The sequence below is a fragment of the Sorex fumeus genome, unplaced genomic scaffold (assembly GCF_029834395.1).
Source record: "Sorex fumeus unplaced genomic scaffold, SorFum_2.1 ptg000064l, whole genome shotgun sequence".
NCBI classification, from domain to species: domain Eukaryota; kingdom Metazoa; phylum Chordata; class Mammalia; order Eulipotyphla; family Soricidae; genus Sorex; species Sorex fumeus.
In genome coordinates, this window is record NW_026606121.1 from 1682334 (window position 1) to 1698861 (window position 16528).

The following is a 16528-nucleotide window of genomic DNA, read 5'->3' on the forward strand; positions in this document are numbered from 1 at the left end:
GTCCCAGGTACCCCAAGTGTTTTTCAGGGTGCTCCTGCAGAGGGCATGAAGTCAGACCTTGTTCAGGTTCTGACGCTTCCGGGCCAGCAAGCCAAAAAGACAAAGTGCTGTGTGTGAGCTGGGTGGGACGGTGGGAACCCTGGAAGGCCCCGTGTCTTTGGGCCCTTCACACCCAGGAGCAGCACCCGGGGCTGGCCTCCAGGGTTGGGTTCCCATCTGGGAGGCCCTTGAGTTTGACAGGCTCGGCAGCTAAGGAATGGTGTGCATGCCAGGCAGGTTTGAGACCCCTAGCTTGGTCCCAGCACCTTATCTGGGGTCCAGCTGTCAATGGGGGTGTGCATCACCCCTTCCCCCAGGATTTCACGGGTGTGCCCTGAGCCACAGAAAACGCCTAGCACACAGCAGGCGTGAGCATACGTTTATTGTCTCTGTACTCAAAGCGGTTGGTGACCAGCACGTACTTGGGAACAGTCTGTGGTAGGTAAAGCGTTTCCCGGATAAAAGGCACATTCTTTGGCTAGGTCAGCAAAGCTTCCCGCCCTCCCCCTCCTGCCCGCAGCCCCAAATCCTCGCTTGGGGATCTCAGCAAAGCAACCTCAGCCCAGGGCCCTGGCGCAGCGCAGGGCTCACAGGATCACACTCATTTGATCTTCAGGTCCTTCAAGGCGGATTCTAGGCTCTGGAACGGGAGAGCAGAGTGACAGCGGGTATGACCCCCAGCCCGTCAGGGGTGCACGCAGGAAGGTGGCAGTGTGGGGAGGGGAACTTACCTTCACGTCCCAGATGCTCATGCCACCGTCCATGCCTGTGGTGCAGAACTGGGAGCATTTGGCCTTGCCCCCACTAAGCACTGAGATCTGACTGCAGAGAAGAGGGGACTTTCAGGTCCTGTCTGGTCCCCCTTCCCTGTCTTCCAAGGCGACCCCCCAAACTTAAGTTAGAGATGCCAAGTTCCATCATGAACCACATGACCACAGAAGGGGTGGTCAGGCTGGCCAGACGGATTCGCTGGCCAGTGCATCCCTGCAATCGGAAGGGCTGGGAGAGTTTAAGGTCTCCTATCCCAGGCTATGTGACCCGTAGGTTCCACCCCCGTCACTGGACTGCACCCACACATACCCCCCACCCAGTGCCCCCAGCATGCAGCCCTCACCTGACACTGTTCTTGTGCAGGGAATCGAGGCCCGAGCTGGTCCCCGCGCCGCCCTCTGAGCTCGCCTTTTTGTCCAGGTTCTGGAAGCGCTCCCGGGCTGTCAAGCCGCGCTGTGAGCTTTGCTTGGGCACATCCAGTCGCCCCCCGAAGCTCAGCACCCCGGAGGCGCTGTCGTAGGTGAACAACACCGGGAAACAGTCGTGACCCTGCAGTGGGCGGGGGACAGTGGTACAGAGAGGGACCTTACCCCAAGGCCATCAACAGAGCCTGGTTTGGGGAAGAGCATCAAGGGCTGTCTCTGCTCCCCAGGCCCCAAGGTGGCGTTGATAGAGCTGAGCTGACTCCTGTATTCAGGAGCTTCTGTCCTGCCTGGCCCTCATACTTCCTCTGAGAGACCCCAAAGCTGGTTCTCCAGGTCTGATTCCTCCCCAGGGGCACCCAGTTCCTTGGGGTTGGTTCTGCACAGTGAAACATTAGCAGGCCCGGGCAACATGCTGAGCTGGTCCCTGGCACCCACCGGCGCAGGAAGTAAAGAAGGGTCAGTCCAACTGGGGATGCCTTAGAGACTGCCACATAGCCTGACTGGGCCTACCCTCCCTGCCCAGGCCACAGCACCCCCATGACTCACCGCTGCCACCAGACTATTCTCTGTGATGAAAGTGATGGCCAGCAGTGGCAGCGTCTCCGAGGCCAGGGTGGCGACACTGCAGGGGGAGGAGAGAGGTCACCAACCCGGCCTCTTGCACACCCACCCCACCCCACCCACCTGGGCTGGCACTCACGCCATCTTCTTCTCGGCATCAGCCAGGCACACAGTGCTGTCGTGGCTGACCCAGGCTATGCGGCCACCGCTGGCCGAGAAGCACACACCATGCACCCAGCCGCAGCTGCTGCTGGACTCAAACATCAGCTCCCCAAAAGGCATCTTGGAGCCCCACGGGGTGGGCGCCGGCCGCTCCTCCACCTCCTTGATGTAGGCTGAGAAGATCCTGCCTCAGGGAGGCACGAGAGCAGAGAGACGCGTGAAGTGAGCACGGGGCAGGGGATCCCTGCAGATGTGCAGCCTCAAGGTTTGGGGCCCAGAGACAAGGTCCCCAGCTCAGAGACGCACAGGCATCGGGGCGTCTGGAGTGTCTCAGCCAGCTCAGCCACGCGAGCCTTTGTACTGAAAGCTCGTCCCGTGTCCAGACAGACTGGACAGGGGGCAGGCTCTGGATTCTGGTGCAGCAGCCGAGGGCCCAGGCGGGGCTGGCCAGCGGGGAATCACGAGGTTTGCCCCGAGGCGGGTCCCTGCGGCCCCATCTGCTGTCTGGAGGGGTATGGGGTCTCCAGGGCCCCAGCTCTCACCGGCACTTGAAGTCGCAGGAGCCAGCGGCCAGGAGCACGTTGTTGGGATGCCAGTCCAGGCTGAGCACGGTGGAACGGATGGGCTTCTTGATGTGCTTGCACACCCACCTGCGCGCAGGGTAGCCGGTGAGGATGGGGCACCCCCCCGCCTCTGGCTGCCCTCTGCCCTGCACCCCCACATTGGGTCCCTCCAGTCTGCAGCCCTGTCACAAGCCCAGGGTCTGCCACAGTTCACTGGCTGTAGGGGGAAGAGGGCTTGTATGGGGGGGGGGGGGGGGGGAGGGACCGCCTGGCGCAGGGACGCCCCCTGGCGGGGCAGGGTAAGTTGCCTGCGAGGCAAGTTCCTTCTACCTTTACTCTCTCTGGACCCCCGAGATTTCTTTGCAGTCTCCGGAGGAGCTGGGGAGGGGGTGGTTAGGCCACATCCCGTGGTGCTCAGGGGCCACTCCTGGCCCTGTACTTGGTAGCCCACCGGGAGGATTCGAACCTGGCCTTCAGTCATGTTTCTTGACAGCATTAGCTGGGGCCCAGGGGAGAGGTGGGGGCCTACAGGTTCAGCGGTCTGTGGAGACCGTCGGGGTAGGGGGCAGGCACCAATGCCAGCATGCAGAACCGCAGGGGCCCTTGTCCGCCCCCCCACATATAGCTACATCGGACACATCTCCTGGGGTCATGCAGGGCCTGACACCCCCACCCAGTGCTTTCTGGAATGTTCTAGTCCTACCCCCACCCCCTGCCAGGCACCCACCAATCATTCTCCTGCTCGAAGTAGCAGATGGAGATGACCCGGGAGCCGCTGCCCACGGCGAACTTGTTCTCCTGGGGGGCCCAGCGCACACAGCGCGCAGCGCGATTGATGCGCAGGATGACGAGTGTGGGTTTCCACACGCGGCCCTTGAGCGTCCAAACGTAGGCGTTGCGGTCGGTGCCGCAGGTCACGATGCGGTTGCTCTCGGGGGCCCAATCAATGCCTGCGCGGTGGGGGACACTAGGCTGAAGCCCCCTGAGTGCAGGGACTCAGTGGTCACAAAAATAAAAGCTGCACTGTACAGCAATAGGCCTCAGAGGGTTGGTAGGGGGGACAGTGGGTCCGGAATTGGCACTAGAGCTGACCGGGTGTTAGAGCCCCCCACCCCCAACAATCACTGCATGTGCGAAAGGGCAGAGCCAGGAGACAGTGAAGAACAAACAGGTTCATGGGACTGCTGAGCTGCTGGATCAAGCCTCTCCTGAAGCCCCCAAGTCTGAGTTTTCATTGACTTAATGTGATACATTCCTTTAGGACTGGCCTTGACGAGCCCGAATAAGGCTCACGTTTCCTGCCAGTCCATTTGCAGAGCCAGATCCAGTGAGTGGGTTGAAGAAAGGGTCCCAGCCAGTTCTGTCCCCTCCCCCCACTCCCAGCAGGTGACCCACCTGTCACCTGCCCATTGTGCTCCTTGAGCTCGTGCACCTTGGTCCACTTGGCCCCGCTCTTCTCGTAGATGTGCACCTCGTGGTTGTTGGGGCAGATGGCGATCTCTGAGGGGAGAGGGCGAGGCGGGAGTGGGGGGCAGGCGGGTGCCCCCTTGGGCATTGACTGACCTCCTGTTTCTAAAGGGCCCCCCGAGCTACCCCAACACAGGGGCAGCTGGCCCGAGCCCGGGGTGATGGGCACTCACGGCTCCGGTCTTTGTTCCAGGCGTGGCAGCTGATGGGCTCCACCAGGAAGCTGTGGTAGGCCATGGTCACGTGGTTCCTATGGTCAGTGCAGGAGGGACCCACAGTCAGCCCTGAGCCTGGGCTGCCCTTCTGGGCCTCAGTGTCCCCCTTCACCTCACTGGATGATGCGAAGGCTCCAGGAAATAGACCCAAGTGGGGTGTGCTCATCCACCTTTCGACCCCTATGCCCCATGTCCTCACAGAAGTGCCCCAAAAATCCATGGGGCACCCATGTGCCCATCCTCACTGCACCTGAGGAGCCCAGGGCACTGCATAGCCAGGCTGCCCACACACACCCTGAGGACGGGGAACCCGGAGCCAGAGCACAGCAGGGAGGATGCTTGCCTTGCACGCAGCTGACCTGGGTTCAATCCCTGGCATCCCAAGACCACCAAGACTGAGCCCTGAGCACTGTTGGGTGTGGCCCATAAACAAAACCCAGAAAACAAAATAAAATCCCTCCGAGGGCTCAGTCCACACAGCCATAGGGTCCCACACCCAGGGGGCTCAGCTGCCCAGGGGCTGTTCAGGCTTTGTGCTTAGTCACCCCTGCCAGAGCTCTGCCCCACCTGGGTCACCTCTCCGCCCCCTTTCTCATGCCCTCTCTGAATCTACTTTCATGTCCTTAAAATGGGAACCAGGGCCGGCCGGTAGGACATGGCTGACCCAGGCTCCATCCTTGGCATCCCATAGGGTCCCCCAAGCCCCAATGTTCCAGGGCTCAGGCTCAATGACTCTAAGCACTACGAGCCCTGAGGTCATTGCCCGGGGGAGACTGAGACACAGACTGGCCCCAGTAAAGCTGATCTGTGCAATTCTGTGGGGTCACAGTTTGCACAGGGGACAGACGCCTCCAGTTCCATAGAGGGAGCCCTGCATGCCCTCTGGGCAGAGCTGCTCTGGTTGAAGTGTGTGGGGGGGGCACCTCACTCCTAGAATGGCCTCCTGCCACCCACAGGTCCTGCTTTTATTTGCAGCCATCCCCATGTGGTACAGGGCAAACACATACGCACACACACACAGATGCCTGCTATCAGGCACAAACGCTTGCACACACTCAGCCCAGGTGACACTCTGAGGCCTCCCACCCTCCATTCACATTCACGTGGCCTGGAAGACCCCAGAAGTGGTCTGCTGGGGACTCCCCGTCGCTATCCGTGTCAGAGAATCAGGGGATCTAGTGGGACCAACCTCTCGCCAGCATATTCCAACCTTCCTTTTTGGGGTCACTCCTCCTGGCTGGGACATAGAGTTTTGGCGGGTAGTTACTGAGAATCAAGCAAATGCTGAGCCTCAGCCCTGGCCCTCAGCCCCATTTCTACACCCAGCCAGGTTCTGGTCAGCAGAGTCCAGCTCTCCAGCAGGGGTTCTCTGTGTCACTGAAAGGCACTGGAGCCTTGGGACCCCAAAGTGCTCAGGGGCCGGAGGAAGACTGTGGACCCAGGCAGGGGGGTGGCCCACACTCTGGGCAGAGTCAGGAGCTACCCTGGGAAAGAACAGCTTTCTCCCCCTTCTAGCAACTTCCAGAGTAGAGCCAGAGGGCAGCAGACCACAGCCTTCACCTCCCTCTCCCCCACCTCTCACCCCCCCTCCCTCACTTCCTCCCTCACCCCCACCAAAGGAGGAAGTGAGTCACAGTCCCCCTCCCCCCACCCCACCCCCAGGTTTCTCCAGGGCTCCAGCTCCTGCAGCCAAGGAATGGGGAAGTGATTTCTGCTGTCTGTGACCCTGCCAGGTAAACCTCCGCCTGCCTCAGTGAGTGGGGCGGGGGACACCCAAGGAGAAAAAAGCAGGTGGAGCCCATGTCCTGTCCTGCTGGCTAGGGCCCTCAGCCCACAAACAGTGAGGTGGGAAAGCATGAACCACCATCGAACCCCCGCCCCCCATATACACATACGCAGTTCCCTGGGAGTCACACAGTGCTCAGGGCGGGGATCAGAGGGGTGGGGGTGACAGGTCCAAGCTGGAGGGTGGTTTATATGCAGGGTGCCAGAGACCCTGTGCTGGGCAGGGGGGTGGACACAGCCTGGGTCTGAGTGTGGCAGATTCTGCCTCCCTCTGCTTGCCATGTTTACTTTGGGAGGCCCCACCCATAGCAGGCACTGTTCCTTCCGTGTCCTCAGGACACTGTGGGGACACAGTCCCAGCCCCAGCAGGACCCCAGCAAAGCCTGGCCCTGGGGGTGGCCCTGGCGACTCCGTTCAGTGGTGCTAGGCTCAGATGGGCGTCTCTCCACCAGCCAGCGGCTCCTGGTGTCCCCGACATGTGTCTTACAAGAGGCTCCACGAAGCTCCTGCAGTCCGCGGTGTGGGAACCTGGTTTGGGCTGTACTTGTGGGGCGCGGTGCTCAGGGAAGTCCCCCCCCACCCCCACAGTGCACACAGTGCAGCTCAGGGAGCTGCCCACGAGCGGTTGCACACCAGCGCTAAGTGGTTACTCAACTTCCTGTCGGGGAAGTCAAACTCCGCCCAGCCAAGGCGAGAAACCCGGGTGCAGAGCCCCAGGGGGCACCCACTGAAGACCCCCACCCAGCTCCTGCTGGGCCAGAGCTCAGGGGCCTTGCTGGCTTGGACACTGTTAACCGCTGGGTAGGGCAGGATGGCCTCAGGCCAGGGACAGGAATTGGAAAGGTTCAGTCTGTCTCTGGACACTTCCATCAGGCTAAGAAACTAGTCACTAACTTTCTTTCTTTCTTTTTTTAAGCAAACAAGCTCATAATAACCCTTTCTATAGTGGAGACGGGTGGAAAGACCCAGAATGCACAAACAGCCAGGCAGTGCTGAGGGCGCACCCGCAGGGCCCCCAGGGGCCATCTGGGCCACCCCCAACAACAGCCCCCTGAGGACTGTGGTCTGGAGGCTCTTTTTCGACTTTGATGTTGCACCAGAGACAGAGGTTTCTGTGGGGCACACTCAGCTCCCCAACCCTGGATGCACACGGGCGGGCCCGGGGACTGTGACAAGACAGTGACAGCACTTAAGACTGCCGGGCATTGGGCCAAGGGCCTCGCCCCCTCCACACCCGCCTCCGGGAGAGTTGATAGGTGAAGGGCGATGCTCTTCCCTGGGTCCCCCAAACCTCAAAGGCTCCTCGGGCAGGGGGTGCGGAGGGCTGGATGGGACAGAGGGGACAGGGGCAGAGACCAGGGCCGCGGGCTGCTCTGCTACTATCGGGCTCAGGATCGCCGTTTCACTGTCCGTTTCACTGTCCGGTCCGGGCTCGGCCCTGCCCTGCGGGCGGCACTGACCCTACTGGCCCCATCACTCCCCCGGACCTGCCCAGACCAGCCCCGGGGCGGAGGGGGTGGGGGGAGGGAGCGGGCGGGGAGGGGAGCAGGAGGGCCAGGAAGGGACGTAGGGAGACCCCAGAGGGGCGCAGGGGGGCCGGGAGGGGCGGCCGGAGGGGGGCGCAGGGCGGCCGGGAGGGGGCAAGGGCGGGGCGGGGGCGCCAGCTCATTTCCCGGCGGAGCAACCCGGAAGGCTGGAGGAGGGAGGGGAAGTGACAGGGCGTGGGGCCCTCTCCGCCCCAAATAACGGGGGACCCCGAGCGCTGGGCAGAGTGCAGGGGACGGCTGGGGCCGAGGGCGGGGCGGGGCGCCTGCCGGAGGGCCGGGGACGCGCGAGGCTGCCCCGGGCCCCCTCACCCCGGGGCGGCGCCCACCCTCAGGACCCCCGCGTTTCACTTCCGAAAGTCCAGCCCGCGCCCCCTCGTTTCCAGGCGGGAACCCCGCAGCCGCGCGGGCTTGCACGCGCCCCTCCCCGCGCCCCCCTGTCTCCAGACGGCCCCAGTCGGCGCCCCTCTCACCTTCTCACCCCTCTTCAGCCCCTCACCCCGGCCGGCCCCGCCCTGGCCCCCCAGCTCCGGGAAGCCCCCCCTCACCTCGGGGTGCCCCGGTCGCGGACTCTGGGCAGTCGACGCGCCGACCCGGCTCTGAGCCCCGCGCCGCCCGCAGCCACTTCCTCGTGGGCGGGGGCGGGGCCTTGCGGGCGGGGGCGGGGCCTTGCGGGTGGGGCGGGACCCTGGGCTCCCCACCGGGCTGGAGGGGGTGTTGTCACGTCTGAACCCCGGGGAGGGAGCCCAGAAATCGCCCGCGACGCCCCTCGCGCTCAGGTGGCCCGGGAAACTGAGTCCCAGTAGAGGAGACGACCTGGGCAGCACCTGGGCCGGGCAGAGACCAGGCCCCACGCCGGTGACATCTGTCTGTCCTCCGGGTGCTGGGCTGGTGGTGGTAGTGATGGGGGCCAGCAGGCCCGGGACCCGGTTCGCTGTGTTCTCACCGCAGAACTGGGGTACTGGCCCCTGAAGGGGCACAGAGCCGCCCCTTCCTCCCAGTCCCTTTCACTCCTTTAGACACCGCAGCTGGGGTCCTGGGGTCCTGGGATCTCTGTCCATTGTCGGAGATGTGACCTGTGGGCAGGTAGGTAGAGCCACAGGGAGCTCCATGGGGTACAGTCTGGCAGCCTGGATGCCCGTGAGTCTCCAGTTGTGCCTGCCCCACCCTGCAGTCAGGTGGTGGCCAACTCCCTCATTAGTGGCCACCACTGGGCAAGTGCCAGTTCTGATTACAGTGACATCTCCCCTTCAGGTGGCCAAATGCAGGGAGCACTGGACAGTGCTCAGCTGTAATTCGTTGTCACCTCGGAGCTTTCCTGGATCCAAGAGACACGCGGGGGATGGAGGATGGCTGGTGGCTGTCTCTGGGGCTCCCCTAGCCTGGCAAATCCAGATGTTCTGGGTAGAGGTTCTCAGCGGTACTTGGCCTTTTCAGAAAAATTGATGCCCTCTGGAAATCTTTTTAGAGAATAAACAGCACCCCCTGATACTCACAGTGTTTTCCCACTTTGGGAAAACAAGGCTCCAGAAGTTTCCAAAGTTCTCATCAACCCCTTCCTGCTGGCCAGTGCTCTGCTGGAGGGCCTGCCCTCATGGGGAGGAGGGATGGGGGTGGTGGTGGAACAATTCCACCATGGCCTAGAGAACTTTCTCCTCCTTCCTGGAATCCTCCAGTGCCCTGGGGTCCAACTTGCCCTTCCTTGCCTTCTCAGGTTTCCAAGGACTGAGGTCACCCCCACCTCCAGGCTGACTCCCAGGGTAGCCTGGTTACTCTAGGTCAGAAAGCTTCTGGAACTTTCCCTTCACTATGGCCATGATACTGCCTCCTGCTCGCAAGATGGCAGCCGCACTCCGGTGTCTGGACAGAGGACACTGGGCTACAAGGTAGAGAAAACTTTCCGAACGTGAACTGAACGTCAGCGCCCACACCGGGATCAGTGCGTGTGCGTGTGCATGTGTGTGTGCCCCCCCAGAACTCACATCCCAGGCCTGCTCCAGAGGTCGGACTGCTGAATGGTGGACCCCGCTGCCCTCCCCTCCAAGTCACAGGCTGTGCCTCTTCAACTGAGATGTTCAGGCCTGAAGTGAAGGCCAGGTGGGAAGAGAAAGTAGAGAAGGTGCTCCCCAGGCTCCTGAGCACTGCCAGAAATGACCCTCAAGCACTGTTGGATGTGGCCCTCAAACCCCTGAAATAAAACTCAAAGCCTGAGGGGTTTCCTCCCACCAGCCCCAATGGCCAGTAACTGGCCTCCGGAGCTGGGTCTGATGGCCAGACTCGTCTGACTGGGATCAGGAACCGCCCCGCCATGTGGCCCGGTGCTTGTGCCTCAGTCTCAGAGAGTACAAGTTTGGGGACAACCACCTGGGGGCCACTGTGCTCGGGTTCCCTCTCATTGCATGTTCCTCACACTTGCCCTTGGCGTGTGCCCTTGTGGCGTGCCGTCCTCGAGGACACCAGCCAGGAGCCAGGTTTCTCCATGGACTCATGCAGAGCTGGCTGGCCTGTGGCAGCCATGGTGAGGCAGCTGGTTTGGGTTTTTTGGGTCACATCTAGCAGTGCTCAGGGGTGACTCCCAGTTCTGTGCTTGGGGAACCCTGCAGTGCTGAGAACTGAACCCAGGTTCCAGCCTTCTGTATGTCGTGCTCCCATGAGTCGTTCCCTGACACAGAATGGCCCATTTTTTTTTTTTTTTTTTTTGCTTTTTGGGTCACACCCGGCAGTGCACAGGGATTCCTCCTGGCTCTGTGCTCAGGAATTACCCCTGGCGGTGCTCAGGGGACCATATGGGATGCTGGGAATCGAACCCGGGTTGGCCGCGTGCAAGGCAAACGCCCTACCCGCTGTGCTATTGCTCCAGCCCCAGAATGGCCCATCTTAAGAAACTAAAAAGAATTTACCCAGGTCTTCCTGTTGTTAAAAAAAAAAAAAAAAGGAGAGATTCTATGGAACAGAACCCAAACCACATTCAGGGTTTTTAATTTTTTAATTTTTTTTATTTTTTAGGCAGATTTCACAGATCTCCCCACCCTTTCCTTTAAGTTAGTGTGACACTTTTTGTAATAAACTACTTAAAGAGAAGCTTTGGTCAAGAATGGAATGAAATTGCAAAAACAACAAACGAAAACAACCCAAATCATTGCTGTTTTTTTAAAAAAACACTTTCACCAATGAAATTCAAACAAAAACACACACGATTTGCGCGGCTTCTGCAGTGTCTCGGGCGCTGGCTCTCCCGCGCCAGCATGCAAATGGGCTGATCCGGGATGCTCCCGCAGTTCACATTATCCGAAGGCCCTGGACCGAAGACTCTAAGGTCTTGAGAGAGACAGGAAGAACAGTGATTGTTACCAAGGGTCCAGCAGGGTCTTTGCCCAGGCCATCCCGGGGGTCTGTACAGCAGCCTCTACACCCCCATAACCACTGTACTGAGACAGCGCCGGCATACGTGCACTTGCTCAGGCCCCGGGCCCACCCCCATCCCTGGCTCCCCGGGAGAGGAGAGGGCCTGTGTGGTGCCAGCAAGGGCAGGCACTGAGGCATCAGCATTGTCCGCTGGCCACAGAGCAGGGACCGGAGTTCCTCGGGCTCCAAGAGAAAAGCACTTTCCTAGCTTGGCAGGGCAGAGAGAAAGGGACTTGGCCTGAGGCGCAGAGACTGCAGGCAGAGCTGCTCTGGGGCCTGAGGAAGACAGGAAGCTTCCCCTGCGGCCAGGAGGCACTGGCTTCCCACACAGTAGGATGCCAGGAGCACAGGGATGCGGCCCACTGCCATCCCAGAGAAAGTCCACTGCAGCGCTGTACACAGGAGGCATCCTGTCCTGCCCACCCCACTGTTGCGTCTCCCTCACACCCCAAGAGTTGGAGCAGGTAGAGCGGTCAGTGTCCCCACACTCATTCACCAGCTGTCTAAGCCTCTTGGAGGCCAGCCCCCTTTCGTTTTGTTTGAAGTAGTGCTCAGGGGTTATTCCTCTTGGCTCTGCGCTCAGGGATCACTCCTGGGCGGCCACGTGCAAGCAACTGCCCTATATGCGGAGCCATCTCTCTTTTCCCAGATGGAGTGACAGCACAGCACCTCCAAGCCACACCCTCGCCACGGCAGGGTTTCACATTGCCACCACTGTGCCAGGGGCCTGGCTTCGGCCTGAACCCCACAGAGAACCAGGATGCCCCACCTTACAGTGTGGTTCTCCCACAGTTCTGGACTAGCACCTGATCATCTTCCTGGTCAGACCTTGGTCTCTGCAAGGCCTTTACCGTATCCCCGGACCTCCCCCACTGTGCCGCCTAGCTGAGTGTCAGATGCATCAGTGGGCAATGCCACTTTCCAGGCCCCCTTCTTCCTGCAGTGCTGGCAGTCCTTGTACCCTCCAATACCCCTCTTGTTCCTGAACACCACCGACCCTGTCTCATTGGCCCCTTCCCCTCAAACTCGTCAGTGCCATAAAGCCCTTCCTGTTCAGTTAGAGGAACTACTGTAAAACATAAACATCTCTCCCAAGGGCCTGTCGCACAGGGCTGAGCATACGCTTTTCAAAGTGGGGGAGGCCCAGGTTCTATCCCTGGTACCACATGGTTCCCTGAGCACCTTGGGAGGAGCCCCCAGCAGCTAGTGTGTGCAGTAGGCCAGGGACTCTCTTGGGTGTGACCCCCAAACCCACAAAGCCAAAAAAACTGAAAAAGAAACTTGACCCTCCTGGCCCCCTCCACGTCCAGGTGTATTGGACGTGACACCTGGGTCTAAAAATGAGAAACCTTTTTCTCACAGGGTGTTTGAGCACCACCACATCTGCTCCGAGGTGGAGGGGGAGAATACCTTGAAATCCCAAATGGTCATGGCTCCATCAATGCCAGTAGTGCAAAATTTTCGACAGTCTTGCTTGTCCACTTCGTAAATCGACACTTGACTGGAGAGAAAAAAAAAAAGAGCAAGAAAAGCGGCAGTGAGTAAGGTCTGTCTGGGAGAGAAACAGCTCTCCATCTTGCCTCAGGCAGGGAATGGAGAAGAGTGAACTGTCTGCTACTCCCAACGGGCAACCCAAGTCAGGAAACAGGCTAACACACTTGATTCCAGAGGCCCAAAGACCCAACTGACGGGTAACCAGACCGACCGGCCTGGCAGTTATGAACCTGCGCTGACTGGAGCGGACAGGCCATTCCGCACGCCAACTGCGGGCAGCAACATCAGGTGAGGAAAAGAATTTTTTTACAACCAGAGGCAGGATGAAGCATGACTGAAACTCCATGGCTGTGAAAAAAACAACTCCCAAATCACTCGCCCAGATAGCCAGAGTCGATCCATCAAGAACTCTCCTGAACATTTAACGGGACACTATAAATCTCCGCCAGTCAGGCTGCAAGATCCCAATCAAGCAAAGGAGAGGAACAGAGAAATGGAGTCATCTGTCTGAGTCCAATTTACCTAGCTTGCAAAAAAAAAAAAAAAAAAAGAAGAAGAAAGAAAAAATAATCAATTCCATAGTCCAGACATTATTTTCTTCCTTGGAAAAAGTTTAAAACTTAGTCCGCTAGGGAAAGGACAAGGGCAAAGGCTGGTGTGGACATTATGTGGTTGGAAGAGAGTGAAAGAGATATTCTTCACAACACTGGAAAATTATGTGAAATGCAAATTCTTGTGGCTATCGTTTTAGGGGGATGTGCTCAAGCCCCTCTGGGCAGACAGGCCCCAGGCTGTCTTCCTTACTCCACTCAGTCCACACAGACAGCCTCTGGAGCCACAGAACAAGGTGGGTTAACCCTTTACTCAGGGGCAGAGAGCTTGCTATGTGTCAGTAAAAGTAAGCATGTCATTTGTAATCATCTGTTTTAGTTTTGTTTGGGGGCCACACCCGGCAGTGCTCAGGGCTCACTCCTGGCTCTTCATCCGGGAACCACTTCTGGCCGGGCTTAGGCCTTATGAGGTAATGGGGATCAAACCTGGCTGGGCAGTGTGAAAGGCAGGCGCCCTACCTGCTGTACTATTTTTCCAGTCCCAAGCATGTTTTATTCATTGTTTGCTTGTTTTGGGGGGCCTCAGGGCTGCTCAGGGCTTTACTTGAGGCTCAGTGCTCAGAAATCATGCCTGGCAGGGCTCTGGGGACCATACAGGGTGTCAGGGATGGAACTGAGGTCTGCTATGTGCAAGGCAAACACCCGCCCTGCTGTACTATCTCCTCCGCCCTAGGATTTGTTTTATTTTTAGCCTACAAATTTCCAAGGGGCAAGGAGAGTGACTTCCACCCTCAAGTAGCCCGCAAGGAGCAGAAGATGAACTCTGAAAGTCATCGAAAGAGAACGTCACTTTGCCTTCAAGCTTCCACTTTTCAAGAAGCAATGACATTTCCAGCTGACTTTCTCTTTCCACTGAACTTGATGAAAAGCACAACCTGAGCTTGGGGGGTGGAGCTAAGTCAGTGGAGAGCACTTGCCTTGTATGGGTGAGGCCCTGGGTTTCAGCACCACAAAAAAAGGAAAAGGAGAAAAAAGAGAGAACAGCAGGACCTGCATGTGATAATTCCCCCAGAAAACCTCGAGGTTTCCATTATGCTTCCTGCCACCATCACCACAGTGAGTCTCCCAACACAAAAGATTTAGTTGAAAAGAAAAAATTCTATGGTAGCCAATTCTGAACACCTTTAATTAAAAAAAAAAAAATCAAGACTATAGTGCATTTCTCCTCTAGCTTAAAAAAAAAAATTAGTTTTGGGTGAAAAAAAACACAGTCCTACTGTCTTGTACAATCCAGAGGCCTAATAAAAAATAAATCAAGGAAGGCCTCGGCTTTGATGTGAAAAGATTCTGTTTCTCTAATTACATGACTTTCCTCCTGGCATACATTATTAGAAATCTAGAGCTGAAGTAACAGCTGGAGTCACCTTTTTTGAACCCGATATTCCTGCCGCGTTCCTTACAGAGAACATGACATTCAAGAAGGCCTACATTTGCTTTCTATCAACTTTTGAGGGGAATGTTCTGGAAGGAGGAAGCCCTATGAGGCCATTCGGGTCTGCAGTAGGGTCTGCACACCTCTGGGGAGAGAACGCCTGGGGTCCGTCACACCTGGAAAGAGCCTGAGGTAGGGAAGCTACAAACGCAGATGCTTTTTGTTCTTGAAGGGATGTCTGGGCCCAAGGGGAGAAGTTTCTCAAGAAGTGTGTCAGGAAATAGAGAGGAGGAGGGCACCCAACCTTCCCTGCAGAGGCCGGGCCCAGCGACCGTGGCACGTACGTGATGCTGTTCTGGTGCAGCGTCTCCAGGGCGGTGTTGCGGTCCTCGGTCGTGGCCCTCTTGTCCATGTTGCGGAAGCGCTCCATGGCGGACAGGTTCCGCTGGATGCTCTGTTTGGGGATGTCCAGCTTGGAGACGAAGCTCAAGCAGCCGCGATCATCGTAGTTAAAGAGCATAGGGCAGCAGTCGTGGCCCTGAAATGAGACAGCCAGCTGTGTTCATTTGAAAGCACAGAGCAGCCATTGTCCTCGTTCCGGAGGGCCGGACACAGCGGGGCCAGGACAGAAGAGCGTTACTCACAGCAGCTACGACGCTGTTCTCTGAGACAAATGACACACTCAGGAGGGGCAGGAACTCCGTCTTCAGAGTGGAGACCCTGAACACAAGAACGCTTGTTGAACTGAGATGAACTCGACCCTGACACTTCTCTAGAGACACAGAAGATGACAAAGGAACGTTCTCACAGGGCCACCGGCGGCACACACGCTGCCGTCAGGTGCCCTGTGACCCCTGCTTTCAGGAATTTCGGCACGAGAGTCTGAGGCAACCTGTACAACTGTGAGCCTCAAGCTGGTGTGCCACCCCTGCCAAGGTCCCCCCAATACACTACTCGGCAGGGGCTGGAGCGATAGCACAGCGGGTAGGGCGTTTGCCTTGCATGCGGCGCAAGGAGCCAACCCAGGTTCGATTCCCAGCATCCCATATGGTCCCCTGAGCACCACCAGGAGTAATTCCTGAGTGCAGAGCCAGGAGTAACCCCTGTGCATTGCCGGGTGTGACCCAAAAAGCAAAATAATAATAATAATAAAATAAATAAAAAATTACACTCAGGGCAAACTGGTTTACAGCCTGGCCACCAGGGAGTCTGCGCACTCCCCTGCCGTTGCCACTGCTCTTCCAGCTTTCCCAGAGCCTGACGCTCAGTGGTAATTTGTTCCTCTCCATGAAGAGTCCTGGGCCTGCTTCAGGGAACGCGGCTTCTCCTTTCTCTGACCTCCTGGAGCTCAAGTGTCCGCTCGCGTATCCGCTCACGTCACTCATGTCATTAGATGTCACTCCTCCCCTGCACTCACTGGGACTCCTGGACTCTGTCTGTGGCAGTGGGGGGTGGGGGGGCGAGGTTGGAAGCCACATTTGTAAGATCCCTTCTCTTCCCTCCAGTAGGCACTGTCTTAGGGATCACCAGGAGGAAGACAAAGCTCACACAACCTGGGCCGTGTGTGCGTGTATTCGCACACTCAGCAGGCAGGTAAACACAAAGGCGCACAGGGACCAGGCAGAACGCAAAGGGCTCAGCCCAGGCTGTGAGGCTCAACCCTACAACTACGTGGCCCCCTGAGCACTGCAGGGGCAAATCCCAAGCCAACACCCTGGGAACAGCCCCCAGAACACTGGCAAATAAACAACAACAAAACGAAGGGGAAAAAAAAAACACAAGAAAGCGATACAGTTCCAAGCAAGAACCACAACCGAAATGAAGCAGGGGAGCACCAAGCGCTTATGAATGGTATCTTTCCTTTCCGCATTCACACAACAAGTAAGGGAAGAGGGAGGAAGTTTTTTTAAAAGGGAGGGGCTGGAGACATAGTACAGCATGGAGGGCATTTGCCTTGCACGTGGCCAACCTGGGTTTGATCCCCAGCGTCCCAAACGGTCCCCCTGAGCACTGCCAGGAGTAATTCCTGAGCGTAGAGCCAGGAGAAGTCCTGAGCACTGCCAGGGGTGGCCCCCAAACAAACAAACATCAAAAAAAAAAATTAAAAAGGCTGG

General features: G+C 58.1%; 2 protein-coding genes across 2 annotated transcripts in view; both read right to left on the bottom strand.

The window, feature by feature from the left end:
* Window positions 1-404: 404 nt before the first annotated feature.
* On the bottom strand, window positions 405-8184 carry ARPC1B (actin related protein 2/3 complex subunit 1B). The gene is made up of 10 exons (XM_056128530.1): window positions 8081-8184; window positions 4162-4238; window positions 3917-4021; window positions 3249-3471; window positions 2501-2608; window positions 1936-2142; window positions 1782-1857; window positions 1154-1359; window positions 771-861; window positions 405-679 (listed from the first exon to the last, which is right to left on the bottom strand). The coding sequence occupies exons 2-10, from the start codon at window positions 4223-4225 to the stop codon at window positions 641-643; spliced, it is 1119 nt and encodes a 372-aa protein (XP_055984505.1). The 5' UTR covers window positions 4226-4238; window positions 8081-8184; the 3' UTR covers window positions 405-640.
* Window positions 8185-10651: 2467 nt separating this feature from the next.
* The window catches only part of ARPC1A (actin related protein 2/3 complex subunit 1A), a 33111-nt gene continuing 27234 nt past the window's right edge, over window positions 10652-16528 (bottom strand). The window contains exons 7-10 of the mRNA XM_056128542.1: window positions 15059-15134; window positions 14759-14952; window positions 12348-12438; window positions 10652-10850 (exon numbers count right to left, since the gene is read on the bottom strand). Coding sequence (XP_055984517.1) covers window positions 10812-10850; window positions 12348-12438; window positions 14759-14952; window positions 15059-15134 — 400 coding nt within the window. The 3' untranslated portion in view covers window positions 10652-10811. The remainder of the gene's footprint in view (window positions 10851-12347; window positions 12439-14758; window positions 14953-15058; window positions 15135-16528) is intronic.

What these genes read in the sequence shown, in the direction of transcription:
- ARPC1B (XM_056128530.1), bottom strand. Translation starts at nt 4,225, where the DNA reads ATGGCCTACCACAGCTTCCTGGTGGAGCCCATCAGCTGCCACGCCTGG. An exon ending in GCACAATGGGCAGGTGACAG is followed by an intron (nt 3,472 to 3,916) that starts GTGGGTCACCTG and finishes CCCACCGCGCAG; the next exon opens with GCATTGATTGGGCCCCCGAG. An exon ending in GATGCCGAGAAGAAGATGGC is followed by an intron (nt 1,858 to 1,935) that starts GTGAGTGCCAGC and finishes CTCCCCCTGCAG; the next exon opens with TGTCGCCACCCTGGCCTCGG.